Source organism: Tiliqua scincoides, chromosome 1, assembly GCF_035046505.1.
Source record: "Tiliqua scincoides isolate rTilSci1 chromosome 1, rTilSci1.hap2, whole genome shotgun sequence".
In the NCBI taxonomy this organism is placed as follows: Eukaryota; Metazoa; Chordata; class Lepidosauria; order Squamata; family Scincidae; genus Tiliqua; species Tiliqua scincoides.
In genome coordinates this window covers 11,682,109-11,698,459 of record NC_089821.1, presented here as the reverse complement: position 1 = coordinate 11,698,459, position 16,351 = coordinate 11,682,109, and the positions used below count along the sequence as shown (strand labels likewise).

The 16,351-nt window shown below is 42.4% G+C and overlaps 1 protein-coding gene across 1 annotated transcript in view; it reads right to left on the bottom strand.

Annotated features, from left to right (window-relative positions):
- RYR3 (ryanodine receptor 3) overlaps positions 1-16,351 on the bottom strand; it is a 296,319-nt gene that overhangs the window by 660 nt on the left and 279,308 nt on the right. Inside the window, exons 99-104 of the mRNA XM_066612315.1 lie at positions 14,803-14,949; positions 10,166-10,300; positions 6,255-6,411; positions 2,157-2,221; positions 1,954-2,054; positions 248-299 (exon numbers count right to left, since the gene is read on the bottom strand). Coding sequence (XP_066468412.1) covers positions 248-299; positions 1,954-2,054; positions 2,157-2,221; positions 6,255-6,411; positions 10,166-10,300; positions 14,803-14,949 — 657 coding nt within the window. The remainder of the gene's footprint in view (positions 1-247; positions 300-1,953; positions 2,055-2,156; positions 2,222-6,254; positions 6,412-10,165; positions 10,301-14,802; positions 14,950-16,351) is intronic.

The following is a 16,351-nucleotide window of genomic DNA, read 5'->3' as shown; positions in this document are numbered from 1 at the left end:
ATGGATGAAAACTGACGTCAAATACATTACTGTTAAGCTAAGGATATTTTTGGACACTGTCCACTTCTCAGAAGCTTCTGTGCACGTTCAGCAGCCCAAAAAGTTACTAAGGCATCCTTTGCCCTTTGTATTTTTCTGCATACCTGAAAAGTTCACTACATATGTGGAAATCCTAGTTTGTCAATGGGTGGCCCAGTGTCACCTGCCCTAGTAAGGAGGCACTGCTCAACTTTGCAGATATGCTTACCTGGCCAGTGTGTTCAGTTTCATCTTTATTAATGAGATACATCAGGAAGAACCTGAAAGAAAAATCTGAAGCTACTCATGGTGTTTTAATTGTAAGGTTTTGTTTCTTGAGAAAGCAAATTGATTTCAGTTTAAGAACAAAAAAATAATATTTTATGCTGCTTAAGTCAGAGGTGTAGTAAGGGTTCACAGCACTGCATTTCTTATCAAATAAACAGATCCATAACTGCAGGCTCAGAATCCCAATACAGTAAAAAGTAGAGGGCTGCATAAAAGGACAATGTGAGTGCACAATGAAATAAATGTATTTGTTGTGCACATGTGAATGATATTTTCTCTACTTTCCCCACACACTGAATAACCAGGATTCAACTAGCAAGCAACCAGTTTAGTATGTGGTACAGAGGGGATGGTTCCTCGTTCATCACATATACTGTTTTCCCTTCTCCACACAGCTAGATATAAAACACATGATTATGTAGAGACATACTGTGACATCCCTAGCATGTATGCACTGCTGAAACAGAGACGCCTGCGTTGGCTCGGTCATGTTGTGAGAATGGATGATGGCCGGATCCCAAAGGATCTCCTCTATGGAGAACTCGTGCAAGGAAAGCACCCTACAGGTAGACCACAGCTGCGATACAAGGACATCTGCAAGAGGGATCTGAAGGCCTTAGGAGTGGACCTCAACAAGTGGGAAACCCTGGCCTCTGCTTGGAGGCAGGCTGTGCAGCATGGCCTTTCCCAGTTTGAAGAGACACTTGGCCAACAGTCTGAGGCAAAGAGGCAAAGAAGGAAGGCCCATAGCCAGGGAGACAGACCAGGGACAGACTGCACTTGCTCCCAGTGTGGAAGGGATTGTCACTCCCGGATTGGCCTTTTCAGCCACACTAGACGCTGTGCCAGAACCACCTTTCAGAACGCGATACCATAGTCCTTCAAGACTGAAGGTTGCCAATACAATACTATACTGTGGTAGGAGCTAGCAAATCGAGTTTTCACTTTCCCCACCACCAGTATTTCTCTTTTCTATTTGACTTACTGAAAATAGGAATATATTGAAAATTATACCATGACAGCCCATTGATCCATTTTGGTCAGTATGATTTCTTCTGATGCTTCATGGTTTTCTTGAAGGTGTTGGAGACTGAACCTGGGAACTTCCATGTGCAAATCAAGTGTTCTAACACTAAGCTAAGGCCACTTTCCTATTTCAAAATTTTAATGTAACAGTACAGGTTATGTCTACAGGTTCTATTTGGGAAAAGTATCTGGTCTGCCGTCCAAGGGGAAAACATGTTCAGACAATACTTTCTTGCATTTAAAAGCTGCTTTTGCTGCTTTCTGGTTATTTGTGATTTCTGGTTATGTAAGTGATCAAAAATTCTTATTTGTAAGCCGCTTTAAGTGTATAAACATAGGCAGATAAACCACTTAAAATAAATAAGAGGCCATAGCTATCGGTTAAATGGTTCTCAACTCTTAACAGCAGCATTTGCTATTGAAAAATATCCAAGAAATTTCTAGCTGCTTACATGGTTCCCAGCTGCACAATGGATATATATCTTCTCCCAACTGTGTAAGCAGAGTGCTGAGAAATTTTAACTACATCTTGGATGGACTACGCAAATTTCCCCTCCCTGAGCACTGTTTGCAAATAAAAAACAGTTGTATTGCCAAAGAAGAGTGCATACAGATACTCACAGGTAGTTGGCCAAGTTGTGCTCTTGTAAAGTATGCATTTCAAACCCATGTGGTATGGTGTCAAAATAGTCATTCCCAATTCCACAGATAAAACATTTTGTCTAGAAATAAATGTAGACATTAAGTCAAGTATGTGCTACACCAAGAATTAATCTGGATTCTTTATCAGTCAATGGTTACAATACCAGAATGAGAATGAATACCTCCATATCTTCTTTGACTTGCTCTTGCTGGTCTCTTAATTCACCAAAAGCATCAATAATCAGACCTATTATTTAAAAGAAATGAGGCAGAATTGTAAAGTCTTTGCATCTGTCTTCACGGCAGAAGACCTCGGGCAGATACTGCTGCCTGAACAGCCCCTCCTGACCGAGGAGTTAAGTCAGATAGAGGTTAAAAGAGAAGATGTTTCAGACCTCATTGATAAATTAAAGATCGATAAGTCACCAGGCCCTGATGGCATCCACCCAAGAGTTATTAAGGAATTGAAGAATGAAGTTGCAGATCTCTTGACTAAGGTATGCAACTTGTCCCTCAAAACGGCCACGGTGCCAGAAGATTGGAGGATAGCAAATGTCACGGCTATTTTTAAAAAGGGAAAGAGGGGGGACCCAGGAAACTATAGGCCGGTCAGCCTAACATCCATACCGGGTAAGATGGTGGAATGCCTCATCAAAGATAGGATCTCAAAACACATAGATGAACCGGCCTTGCTGAGGGAGAGTCAGCATGGCTTCTGTAAGGGTAAGTCTTGCCTCACGAACCTTATAGAATTCTTCGAAAAGGTCAATAGGCATGTGGATTTGGGAGAACCCGTGGACATTATATATCTGGACTTTCAGAAGGCGTTTGACACGGTCCCTCACCAAAGGCTACTGAAAAAACTCCACAGTCAGGGAATTAGAGGACAGGTCCTCTCATGGATTGAGAACTGGTTGGAGGCCAGGAAGCAGAGAGTGGGTGTCAATGGGCAATTTTCACATTGGAGAGAGGTGAAAAGCGGTGTGCCCCAAGGATCTGTCCTGGAACCGGTGCTTTTCAACCTCTTCATAAATGACCTGGAGACAGGGTTGAGCAGTGAAGTGGCTAAGTTTGCAGACGACACCAAACTTTTCCGAGTGGTGAAGACCAGAAGTGATTGTGAGGAGCTCCAGAAGGATCTCTCCACACTGGCAGAATAGGCAGCAAAATGGCAGATGCGCTTCAATGTCAGTAAGTGTAAAGTCATGCACGTTGGGACAAAAAATCAAAATTTAGATATAGGCTGATGGGTTCTGAGCTGTCTGTGACAGATCAGGAGAGAGAACATAAGAACAGCCCCACTGGATCAGGCCATAGGCCCATCTAGTCCAGCTTCCTGTATCTCACAGCAGCCCACCAAATGCCCCAGGGAGCACACCAGATAACAAGAGACCTCATCCTGGTGCCCTCCCTTGCATCTGGCATTCTTGGGGTGGTGATGGACAGAGATCTTGGGGTGGTGGTGGACAGGTCGATGAAAGTGTCGACCCAATGTGCGGCGGCAGTGAAGAAGGCCAATTCTATGCTTGGGATCATTAGGAAGGGTATTGAGAACAAAACGGCTAGTATTATAATGCCGTTGTACAAATCTATGGTAAGGCCACACCTGGAGTATTGTGTCCAGTTCTGGTCGCCGCATCTCAAAAAAGACATAGTGGAAATGGAAAAGGTGCAAAAGAGAGCTACTAAGCTGATTACGGGGCTGGGGCACCTTCCTTATGAGGAAAGGCTACGGCGTTTGGGCCTCTTCAGCCTAGAAAAGAGACACCTGAGGGGGGACGTGATTGAGACATACAAAATTATGCAGGGGATGGACAGAGTGGATAGGGTGATGCTCTTTACACTCTCACATAATACCAGAACCAGGGGACATCCACTAAAATTGAGTGTTGGGAGGGTTAGGACAGACAAAAGAAAATATTTCTTTACTCAGCGTGTGGTTGGTCTGTGGAACTCCTTGCCACAGGATGTGGTGCTGGCGTCTAGCCTAGACGCCTTTAAAAGGGGATTGGACAAGTTTCTGGAGGAAAAATCCATTACGGGGTACAAGCCATGATGTGTATGCGCAACCTCCTGATTTTAGAAATAGGTTATGTCAGAATGCCAGAAGCAAGGGAGGGCACCAGGATGAGGTCTCTTGTTATCTGGTGTGCTCCCTGGAGCATTTGGTGGGCCGCTGTGAGATACAGGAAGCTGGACTAGATGGGCCTATGGCCTGATCCAGTGGGGCTGTTCTTATGCTCTTAAAGTGGGTGACATTTTTTAATTGTGTGCTCAAGAACACAGGCATTATTTCAATTTTTCATTATTGTAAAAAAAAAAATGTTGTTTAAAATGTTCTCCTTCTAAAACGACATGCCTGAAAGGACTGTGGGTGTGAGGACAGTAACTCTAACCTGTTCAGTTACAAGAGACGCTGAAAGCAGTAGAGATGCCAGCAAAGCTTGGGCACAGATACAAGTTTTGGGTTCTTGTAATGCTGAACTCAAAAAGATGGCAACCCTTACTAGGCCGTTGAGTTCTTTTTTAGTTGAGTTTAAAATCTAAACTAGACGGTTCTCAGTTACACTTCCTCTCATTTCAGTCAATCCCCTGACCCCCCCCCCCCAACTTCTCATCCTATTAAACCCAACTTACCCAACCAGATCAACTGCGGACAGTGCTTTGGTTCCACCACATGGACAGGGAAGGAGGGGGAGATCTCGATTTACCCAACCAGGTAAGCAGTGGCAATGCTTTGACTAAACCATAGGGAAAGAGATCTCCTTTGCTACCCCCACTCTCAAAATGTAGTTTTCCCCAAAGACTTTTGAGCTTTTTGTCCTAGCACAGTACTGCTACACCGTGCACCAGGGCTCTGAGAGACAGGAAAAGTTGTCACTGCAGCTCCCATTGGCCTGACTGAGTAACTCAGGTTTAAAGAAAAGGGGAGGAGAAGGCAAGCTTGGTGAGTGAGCAGGGAACTATCAGATTAACACAGGAAATAAACTGATATATTTCCAGTTTTGGGGTAGAGATGGCGACTCGGCTTATTCTCCAATCCAACACGACGTGAACGTGCTGAAATCATCCATCCTTAGAAAGCACAATACCATGAGCCAGGCATAGATACACACAGATAACAGATGATGTGGAAGACGTATCATGAGTGGCATATTCTGCCCTATAAAGGGGCAGCTATGGCTTCCTGGTGAGTAACAGGAGAGAATTGAGACTGCCAATTGAGAAAAGAAGGTCAATATGGATGGGTGGGCAAAGCGTATCCCAAGTGACACCATGCTTCAGAGGAGAGACCAACACTCTGAATATCATGATGAGCGAGGGGGGCACATTTCTTGTTCACTCCACTCCACTGTTATGTCTACAGCTATTCTAGAGGCATAGAAATTTCAGCAATTGCTGCCCTCTGTGGCCAGAAACCTAGCTTCACTTTTGTACTCCAACATGATGTACTAAGAGAAGTGGATACCTCTGCTGATTTGAGACAGATCCCTACCTAACAGCCAGTTGAAACAGGAGAGATAGTTACCCTACACTGAAGAACTGTAGGAAGGAGGGGATAGAAAACAAAGTGCTACTTTTACATGATCATTTTGTTTCAGCTATTTCTGCCCAATGCTGCTTTTATGTAACAGGGATCAAATGTGTACACCTGTGGGCTGGGCAGAAATAGATTAATTATTTGTGATGACCAGACTCATCAGTAAGACTACTTCTTGGCTGCTAACAGCAGGAGTGCCGAGTTGTGTATTTACACACTGAAGGCAGCTTTCTGACATTTTTGTTTTCTAACTTTTTCTTAATTCTGAACTTTATTTATTTATACAGGTATTTATATACTGCCTTTCTTTGGTTGTCAGATTTCTCCTCAGACTTTAATCCAAGGCGGTTTACATAGGCAGGCTGTTCTAAACCCCCCTTAGGGATTTTTACAATTGAATAGTTCTAGTCTTTCATAGAACTCCTCGTTCCAGCTGGATTCCTTCCTGGTCTGGTCTCTCTCTGGCCCTTTGCCTCCCACGCTCCACTGACTGCAACTCCTCTCTGCCACCTAGGGCCAGCTCATCAGTATATCAGCGTGTCTGTCGTCAGTTCTCGGGTACTTCCGGTTGTTTTGAACTGGCAGCCTCAGATCTTCAGGCATACAAGGCGGCAGCTCTACAAACTGAGCCAGACCTCCTGCGCTCCTTATCAAACTTAATGGTTTGATCCTACTGAATACAGAAGCATGCCACTAGAAGAGATGAGTAATGTTCAGAGTAACTTTTAAGTCAACATACCTTGAATGATGGCCAGCAAGATGACAATGACAAAGAAGAAAAATGTGATATCAAAAACAATTCGGTACATTTCATAAGGGTCTCCTGCTGGGTCTTCAATTTCATCTCCAATGCCTCCGCCTGCTCGCACACCCACATACATGTGGAACAGGTAACACTAAAAAGAAGGATTTGTTAAATGGCAATCTAAAGAACTCGACTGCTTTGAATAAGAAGAATAAGGAACACATTTCTGTGCGCTGCTCATACATGTCCTATTGCATGCTACAGAATGGAAGTAATTCAATGAACTCTAAGAAACATTGTTTGAATGCCCAGGGCACACAATGCAATCCCCAGTGGATTATGTCCTGTGAGCCAGGTTTCCAAACAGGTTTTGTAATATTTGCCTTAGAGAATGACACACACATGAGAAAAAATTTGTCTCCACCATTCTCAGCTTTCTTCAAAGAGGAAGTTGAGCTGAACATATCCATGAAACCATTGCAGTCTGTGTGAACAGTGTGAGCAGGGGTGAGTCCTGATTCTTTTTTTCCCCCACCTGATATTTTAAAAAGGCCATGAATTAGGCATTTTCAAAATTAGGCATTGTTGAAATGCTTGATCTTTAAAAAGGAAGTACCTGGGAAACTACAGGCTGGTCAGCTTGATGTCAATACTGGCAAAGATTCTGAAACAGATTATTAAGCAGAACAGCTATGAACACTTCAAAAATAATGGGGTAATTTCTAAGAGTCCACATGGGTCTGCCAAGAACAAATTGTGCCAGATTAATCACATCTCCTTCTTTGACAGAGTGACTAGTCCAGTAGGTCATAGGAATGCCGTGGACATAGTGTACCTAGATTTCAGCAAAGCATTTGACAAAGTCTCTCATTACATCTTTGTTGATAAAATGGTATAATTTAGGCTAGATCAGTGGTTCTCAAACGGGTGGGTCACTGATGGTATAAAACTCCCCTGGTCCCTTTAAGGGGTAGGGGAGGGAGCGAGGGCAGTTAATGGGGGTGGAAGGGGGGTCTTTTACCTACTGATGTGTACAGGATATGAGCAGGAGGAGCAGGGAGCCCTGCGCAGATGTCTCCAAGTCTTAGAACATTGGAAAAACACAAGCACAGAGCACTTCCTCACTGCCAACGCAAAGAGGAATTGCTTTGCACTCACATTTTCCCAACATTCTAAGATTCAGGGAGGGCTGCCCGGGACTCCCCACTCCTCCTGCAATGTCCTACGCACATCAGTAGGTAAAAGCACCCCCCTTCCACCCCATTAGTGATGCGATCCTGGGGATCATGTCGCTGTCCTCACCCTCTCTCTCTCTCTCTCTCTCTCTCTCTCTCTCTTTTTACAATACATTATTTATTTATTACAGATACAGGTAAGGAACATTGGGTAGACTTAGGGCTGAGACTACACAGGTTACACATGAGGGTATTGGCCATCGATTACAACATACATTGTATTATTCATCAATACAAAAATTATCATATTTATTAATCTACTAATTAATAGTTTAACTAAACAATATTTTTTCTCTAAAATTATCTATCCAGTCATAAAAAGGCTTTGAATTTTTATTGATACAGTCTTCTTACCACTAAACTAATATTTAAAATAAAGTTTTTCTCGTCTGATTCTTAGTTTCTAATATCACATTTAAGAGGAATGTCTCCAATTGAAATGGTAATACAGACTTCAATATCTCTTATAACAATATCTCTTATAACATGTTATATATCATTTTCCAAAATTTCTTTATTTTTTCGCCAATCCACCTCAAATAATAAAAAATTCCCTCAATTCTTTACTCATCCAACATTTGTTTAATAATCCAGGATACACTTTTACTATTTTCTCTAAAATAAAATACCATCTGTAGATTATTTTATATCTTCTCTTTAAAAAAATAACCCTTTTATTTATCTTAATACCACTTAATTTTTGCAATATTTATATTTCAAATTTCATTTACATCTACTTTGATTTAACATAATTAATAAAATACTCCTCATTTCTAAAAAAAAATTACTCCATTAATATCAAAAACATTCTACTTGTTATTCAGCCATTTTAACTATTTGTCTTAGTGCTTGCTTTGTTCTCTGTCTTATGGTGTTTTCCTTCTTACTCCTCCCACTGCTCCTTCCATTTCTTCTTTTTCTTCTTAAATCTCTTAAATTTCTTGGCCCCTCTCTCTTTTTCTTCATTCTGTTGTTTTTGGGTTTAATCCATAAATTCTTTCTCTTCTTGAGACAACTTTCTCTCTGAGCGTTTTCTATTTTTTCTTCCTTAACATTCTTAATTCTTATAGTGACGGTTGCTTCTTCCATCTCCTGTCTCATTTCAAAATACTCCATTTCCTTAGTTTCATCCAACATTTGATCCATTCTTTTTTCTTGTCGGTTATTTGTGATCTGTTCCTGCATGCTTGTCAGGGAGAAGTTTGTTTGCTTCATAATTTTCTGACCTGTTGTTCCATTTCACTTCTAAAGTCCATCAAGAAATCCATTAATAAGGACTGGCTTTTACTAACCTTTTACTTTTACTAAACCTTTTACTTTTACTAAAAATTTTACTAAATTTTTAAATGCCATTTTGTCAATATCAAATCCAGCCACTTCTTGTAGGACTACTTTCCAATTTTTGTATCTAAAAATATAAATCAATATTCCACGTCCAATCAATATCAATGTCAAATCAATCAAATAATTAAAGAGTCATCCAAATCCTTATCTTGCATCCCTTCTTCCAAACAGGGTGTATCAGTAATCCAAGTCAATAACACAGTCAAATTAGGTTAGTATGCCTTTAAATGACCAGGCCTGATTCAAGGCTTCTTACTAGGAAAACGAAAGTAGAAGTTTTTTCAGCCGTTAAATATTGATTATTCATTTCTTTTCCATGCATACCATACCATTAAACAAAATAATCTTGTGTTTACTCCAGCAGGGGTTTCTTTAGATCCAGATTCGCTCACTTCCCCTCTGGGTGGCTACCAGAGGGGAATAATCTTTTCCAACCAGAGGGTATACCAGAGGGTAAATAATCTTAAAGTTATCTTTTCCTCCTTCCAACCTCTTGATTGCAGTTCTCATTATAGCCTTTTTATGAACCAAAATTACTCACAGTTTTAAGGCTTTTTTCGCTGTCATGTTTTTTCTAGGCCATCGGAGGGGGAGTTTCCCAGCTTTCCGAATCGTCTCCAAGATGCGACCGGGATACGATGTGATTCAGCACAGAGCAAACAGGGAAAAAATCTTTGAAATTGCCTGTTTCAAAAGACTCTCCCGTTCAAGCTCTCAGCTCTTCATACCATCTTCTTGGCAATGAAGCATGCCTTAGTTGTTAAGGCACATGAAAAACATATCTATTTAGCAGTCCCCCCGGGAGCTTCTGAGGTTCACTGCTACTTCGCTGAGTGTTGGCTCCGCCCCCCACCCTCTCTCACACAAAGCCTTATCCCAGGCGTAAAGCTCGCGGGAAGTTTGAGAACCACTGGGCTAGATGGTACTACAGTTAAGTGAGTTCAAAGCTGGTTGAACAACTGTTTCTAGCAAGTGCTAGAAAGGGTGCAATCTTCCCCTGCACTAGAACAGGCAAGCCAAGAGGCTTGCGCTGTATCCAACACGGGATAGGGGCCCAAAGTGGCTCAGCCAGAGGTAAGGGGAAACTTTTCCCCTTTCCTCTGGGTAAGGCACCCTGGCCCCAATGGGTCTCCTCAGACTTGCACCACCTCCTGACATGGCACAAGTCTGAGGTGAGCGGAGCGGATTGAAGCCGCTTCAAACTTCCCAGGAACGGGGGTTATGATCCGGCATAATCTGTTCTACAAGCCACTGCTCAGTAACAGAGACCTCTCTGCTCTCAAATCATTTCTGGTTGCAAACTGGCAGCGATACCCTATAACTTACAGTCATCATGTCATCACACTTCATGTCTGGCTCATCCTCATCTTCACTCTTATTATAGAATTTGCGGAAGAAGTTGAATGCTACCACTGTGTAAAGGTACACCACTACAGCCAGGAGTCCAACCGTCAGCACAAGCTACATGCGTGTAACATAAAATATAAAAGAGGAAAAAACAGGGATCAAAATCTCTCTCAATAAATATAAACGAACTAGAAGCCGTAGGAAAAAAAATGTGAGAAATCATCTTGGCTTCCTAAAATCATGGAATATTACAAATTATTATACAAATACTACAGATGGAATATTACAAATGCTATCTAAAATATATTAAGACAAAGAGGATCTGGGAAGATCTGGAGTCGGAAGACACAATGAGAGTTCGACAACATGCTTTCCATTGCACCATATGAGGGTTGTTATCAACTGCTGTAATTTTGAAGAAGTTAGAAATTGCTATAAATTTTGAAGGGGTTTAAAGGGGATCTGCTGACATGACTCCACTAAGACTTGTGCCAGCAAATTAGCAGGCACAGGTCTGGGTAGACCCACTGCCACAGCTGGGGCTTTCCCCAGGGCAAGAGGACAAAAATACCTTACCTCAAGGAGACCTCCAGCCTGCTTAATTCATGCATAGGGTGCAGTGTGGCTGTGCTGGCCCTACTACATTGGCACAGAATAGGATTGGTCAATCTTAACCCTGCCACCCACCGGTGTTGCTCCCCCTGTGCTGGTGCTGATGTACTGAAGTCAGCGCCAGTCATAAAAGGCGCACCAACAGTGCACTAGTCAGCATGCTCCTGGGAACACATTGCTTCCCTGCCACTTGTCAGAGCAGGTAAGTCAGCGGGAGAGGTGAGAAGAGTGAGGAGGAGGCATGCACAATATCCTATCTCCCTTCCCAGACCCGATTCACAGCATGGGTCCATGCAGACCTGTGCCAGCTATTTAGCCCTGCTCAGTGTAAGACAGATTTCAATTTTCACTGCGGAGAACTGCACAGAGAAAAAAAATATAGCCATTCCCTCATTTTTTAAAAATACTAAATTTATCAATTACTTGGAATCATCTCCAGCACTGGACAGAACAGACAGGTCTCATGAAAGGCAGAGAACAGAAATGTGATAGTCTTTTACCTTGGAAAACTGGACATTAATGTAAGGTGGTACACCAGGGAAAAAGTCAATAAAAGCAGAATTGGTAGCACTCTGTACTCGTTGGAGGGCTGCTTTCCACCCCTATTGTTCCATCTTCAGATAGTAGATAAATTTTCCTCTAGTTTTAAGATCCTTCTGCTGGACAACTGCATTCAGGATTCTTTGTAAATGTACCGACCATCACAAGTAACTCTTCTGCTCCCTGCCTTGCCAAGGGACTTGTGTTTTCTAATCCATGCTGGAAGCACATCCAAGTAACTGCTAGATTTTTTTTATGTTTTTTTTTTAATGCAACAAGGAGTCTGATGCAGAAGCAGACACTAAAATAGTCTCAAGGCAGTTTCATACACACCAAGAGCTGAGTCCTCAACCTTTGCCTTGAAAGTTCAGCTAGACTTGCCTTGAGGTGAAATTGACAAGGGTATTTGCCATGCTTTGTTTGATGCCTGTTAAGTGTTGAGCCCTTACCCTTTCACACACTATCCACCTTAAAAGCGGGAGATGAGGGAACCATACTGCTAGCTGTCCTCCAACAAGTCTTCTGTTTTGAAGAAAACCTGCTGTCCTTGTGCATTCATGTCTGTACCGGGGCAAGATGTGAAAACGGCAGTGCTAATCCTAACACACCGACGAGTGTGCTTGTTTTGTTTATATGGAAATCAATGACTTTGAACACAGCAGTTTCATTGGTATGAAAAGGTTTCAAGCTGATAAAGTGTACGACTGATGGAATTAAAGGCTGTTGTTTTGACAAAGCAACTGGGGTGGCGTGGGGGGGGGAGCCTGAACCACACATGAATTGGCAACAGCCAGTATCTTTAGGAAGATTAAAATGTAGAATTCCACAGCAACTTCTGCCACAAACCCACAAAACTTCTGTAGAGTCTCTGATGCTACTGCTTTTTAAACTTATTTTAATCCCTACCATTGTATCATATCTTGCATTTTTCTGTCCCCTTTTAAACTTCAAGGTTTCTTTCAGTATCAACTTTATTTCTTCTTCTTCTTTTTTAAGTAGGCAAAAACGAGCTGTGTACCTCAGGAGCTAATGAAGAAGATGGCAGTGAATTGGAATAGATGTTTTAGTAATAAAAAATCATTAGGAATCTAACAGCAAATGGAAGACAGCTGCTTTCAAATTTAGATCTTGCTAAAATCAATGCTATAATAAAGGACAGCGTAGTTCAAATACAATGTAACATTTCTAAATAAAATGATCCTGATTCAGCTAAGGAGATCGTGTCTCTGTAGGCTTCCAATAGACTTTGATGAATCCTCCCCCATTTTTTGCCTATTTTTCCTTATTTTTGGACACTCAGAAGCTCCTGTGCAGAAGCTCCTGTGCAGGTTCAGTAGTCTACAACACTGCTACAGCAGTCTTTGTGCTTTGTTTGAAATGCCATTATCAGCCACCCAAATATGCATGACAAATATGCATTTGTTGATTCAGAGTCTTTCTCTCTGCCTGGAATAGGCAAGCCTCTTACAGGATTGGCATGTGCCTATTGAATAGGCAACCAAACCTGCCTTCCTGGGCAAAGGGATGGGATAGAGTGGCAAGGTGGGCTCCACACCTCCAAGCATGACATGACAAGATAAAACCTCGAATACTTAAGTGCAAGCACAGGATGCTTGCCTGTGTTTCCACTAGGTCTTTATGCTGCAGAAGTCACACTCACTTAACTCCAGATTCCTTGAACAAAGTAAGAAGCTAGCACTAGGGGTTGTAGTTCTAGCATTTAGGAATTTATTTGCATTTGCTTTCCCCTCCAAGCTACTTTTAGCCTTTGCTGTTTACTGCAGTTTGGGGACTTGTGTGCTTTGTTCTTGAATAGCTACATCAGCTCGGTGTTATTGGCTATTGCACCCAATTTGGTAAAGGTTTTTCTTCGTGTCCATCCAGCTGAGTTCATGCATTTTCCATCAGCCTGCCTGTACCTTTTTTTACCCCCTTTCCCCATTTAGTTTCATTTACTTCCTTTAAGAAACTGCTTGCAGCAATCATTCTCAAACTGGTGGGTCACGACCCACCAGTTCGTGTAACGCTTCCCCCGTCCCTTTAAGCGGTGGAGGAAGGGGAGGGAGGCAGCAGGTGCTTTGCACCTGCTTCTATTGCTGATTCCAAGCCTTGGGGAGCACTGTGGAGGGCTGCGGAGGGCTCCCCGCACCTCCTGCAGCCTGATGCAGCCCTACAACATGCAAAGTACGTCACAAGCACCCCTCGCCCCCCCTTAGCAGTGCGATCCTGGGGATTTCATTGCTGCCCTAGCCCCTCCCCCGCAAGAACTTACTGAGGGAGTAAAGCTCTCTCAAAGTTTGAGAAAACCTGGCTTACAGTTTGACTCTTGCATGCCTAGTCCATGTTCACAGGTGATACACAGGTTGACATGTCTGGCTGCTCTCACAGACACTGTTAAAGAAGAACCCCTCGCATTCTAGGCTCTTGAGGGGAAACATTTTTCCCTCAGATGCCATATTTCTGTAGTTTGGGGTGGTGGAAGCAGACAGAAACTACCAGTTCCCCCATTCAGCTACAGACACAGTCAAAATGAAAGTAGAGAGTAGGAGGGCAGGTATGAGCACTATATACTAGCCACAGGTCCTTTCCTGACATAGGCAAGAGCAAGATCTTGTGTATATCCAAAGGTGGATGCCATCTATCTGCTCTGTTTTCCTCTAAACAGGATGTATGTTGGCATGCACATCCCCATCCATGAGCACTCACATGTAAATACTCTTTCAAAGCACAGCTTGTCAGGATATGAATTTACAGGCCTGAACAGAACAGGACGTAAAGTGCACTAGCGGTCATTCTAACAGGTGTCTGTAATCAAGCTGAAAATGCTAAATCATGCTGAGTCATCAAAAGCTGATGCACTACAATGCAATACAATGATGTAATGTTAAACCTGATTGGCTAATTGAAGTATAAAGCTAAAGGCGGAGGGCCAGGATGTAGCTTCTGGTTTTTTTCTTCTTCACTCTGCTCTGTACAACTTGAACTGAACTACATTGCTGAGAGACTGCTGTGGACTTTCTGCTGCTGTACATATATGTAAATAGACTTGGTGTTAGAAACTACTGTTTCTTTTTTCCCCCACTGCAAGGAACAGAGACCTGGAGTGCTGGAATTCCTTCCTTATCTGCACAGTCTGACACAGCTAGAATCTGATCAGGGCCAAAAACAACAGAGATCTACAAGTGAGATGGATGGATGGAAAAATCCTGTTCCCCTGGGGGGAAAAACATGAAAATTGACCACTTTCAATTACCTTTTGTGTGAAATATACATTTTCACATATATATTAAGCACTGTACTGTATTAGGTTGTTCTCCAGGTTCGTTCATTCATTCTTCTTTCAAGATAAACACTTTTTTAAAAATAGTATACATCTCATTGTCAGAAGTTGTTTAAGCAACCAGCATTTCAGGTTCATTAACAGAAGGTTTCTTCATTTTAAGGGCAAGCATGATGTGACTCACCTGTTTGCCATTGTGGGTCACAGAAGACAGAATGGTCCGCAGTGTCTTAAAACCCATGGCAATATCGAGCAAGTGAGCAGCAAAGAAGAAGTTGTTGTAGTGGCCAAGGATAGACATAGTTGTGTACCAAGCTAAATACAAGAAGGACTGAAAAATATATTAAATCAGAGAGTGTCAACTGCTACTACTCTGATTTTGCATGTACTGTTCTTATTAATAAGAAAATTGATTTACAAAATGCTTTTCTATCACACTACTCTAGAATGAACATTTTATTTTATAAACTGTTATCATAATCTAAGTTACGTAATGAGCATAAACACAGACTCCAGTAACCAACAGTTCTGTTCGACTGTTAGAACATAAAACAAATTTGCAAACGTTGAAGTGCCTCATCTCTTCTAATCAACTCTACAATTAATTTGGCTTTGGATTCTTTAGAGTTCAGTGCTCTGCATTAAAGTTTGCTGCCTCATATAATTGACCTTTCCCACAGGCTATACCGTTCCTGTGCCATGATTTTCCTCATTTTCAAAAAATCCTCCTGCGGTCCATTCTCACCTTCTAACTACTGGCTGACCTCAGTTCTTCCTGAGCCATCAAACTCTTGAAGCCTGCTGTTCACACTCTTGCTCTCTTGACTTCTTCTCTTTCAACTTCACCCCCTCCAATCTAGCTCCTACTTGCACTCCACTGAAACTGAGACCTGGTCTAAATACTGTAATACAGACACCTTGTGGTGAGTAAACATTCTACAAGATATTTGGGTTGATTTAGCTCTGTTTTCACATGAGATTCCATGTCAGGAATCCACCTCAACTCCCCTGTGACTTGTTCCCATGTTAAAATAGCAGTGTGGCATTTTTATCGTTAGACCAAAGGCGCAATCCTAACCTCTTATGTCAGTGTTTTTCAGCCAATGGGATGTGTGCTGCATCCTGCAGTTTGTGTCACTCACGGAGGCCTCCTCAAAGTAAGGGAATGTTTGTTCCCTTACCTCAGAGCTGCTCAGAGTTCCCTTCTCACAGCCAAATTCAAAGTTCTCTGTTCCTTTCACAACGGTTTACAGAAGATAAAACAATGAGAAATCATTATAACAGAAAAAGGTTAGAGGATACGCATGCATGCATGCCTTCCTCAGTGGCATAGCTAGAGGGCGTGCAAAGCACTAAGTTTTGCAGGTGCCTGAACATGCCATGCAAGCAGCCCCTCCCCCTCCCCTTCAGAGCCATTCTGGATGGTGGAAGCAAAATGCAGGCATTCACTCAGAATGGCTCTAAAAGGGAGGGGTTGCTTGCATGGCACATTTGGCGCCTGCAAAACTTAGCGCTTTGCACCCCCTCTAGCTACACCATTGGCCTTGTTTGCTTCTTTTCTTCTTTGGCTTCTCCTTCAAGGCTGTTGGTGTTTCTATGGCCATTGTGAGCAGGGAGGAGCATAACCCAAGCTTAAGGTGGCACCAGAAGGTAACGGTGCTGATGATGATTCTACACCTTGCTGACATTCCTTCCTTGCACTTACTGGGCAATTGGTGGTGTGCTCACAGAAG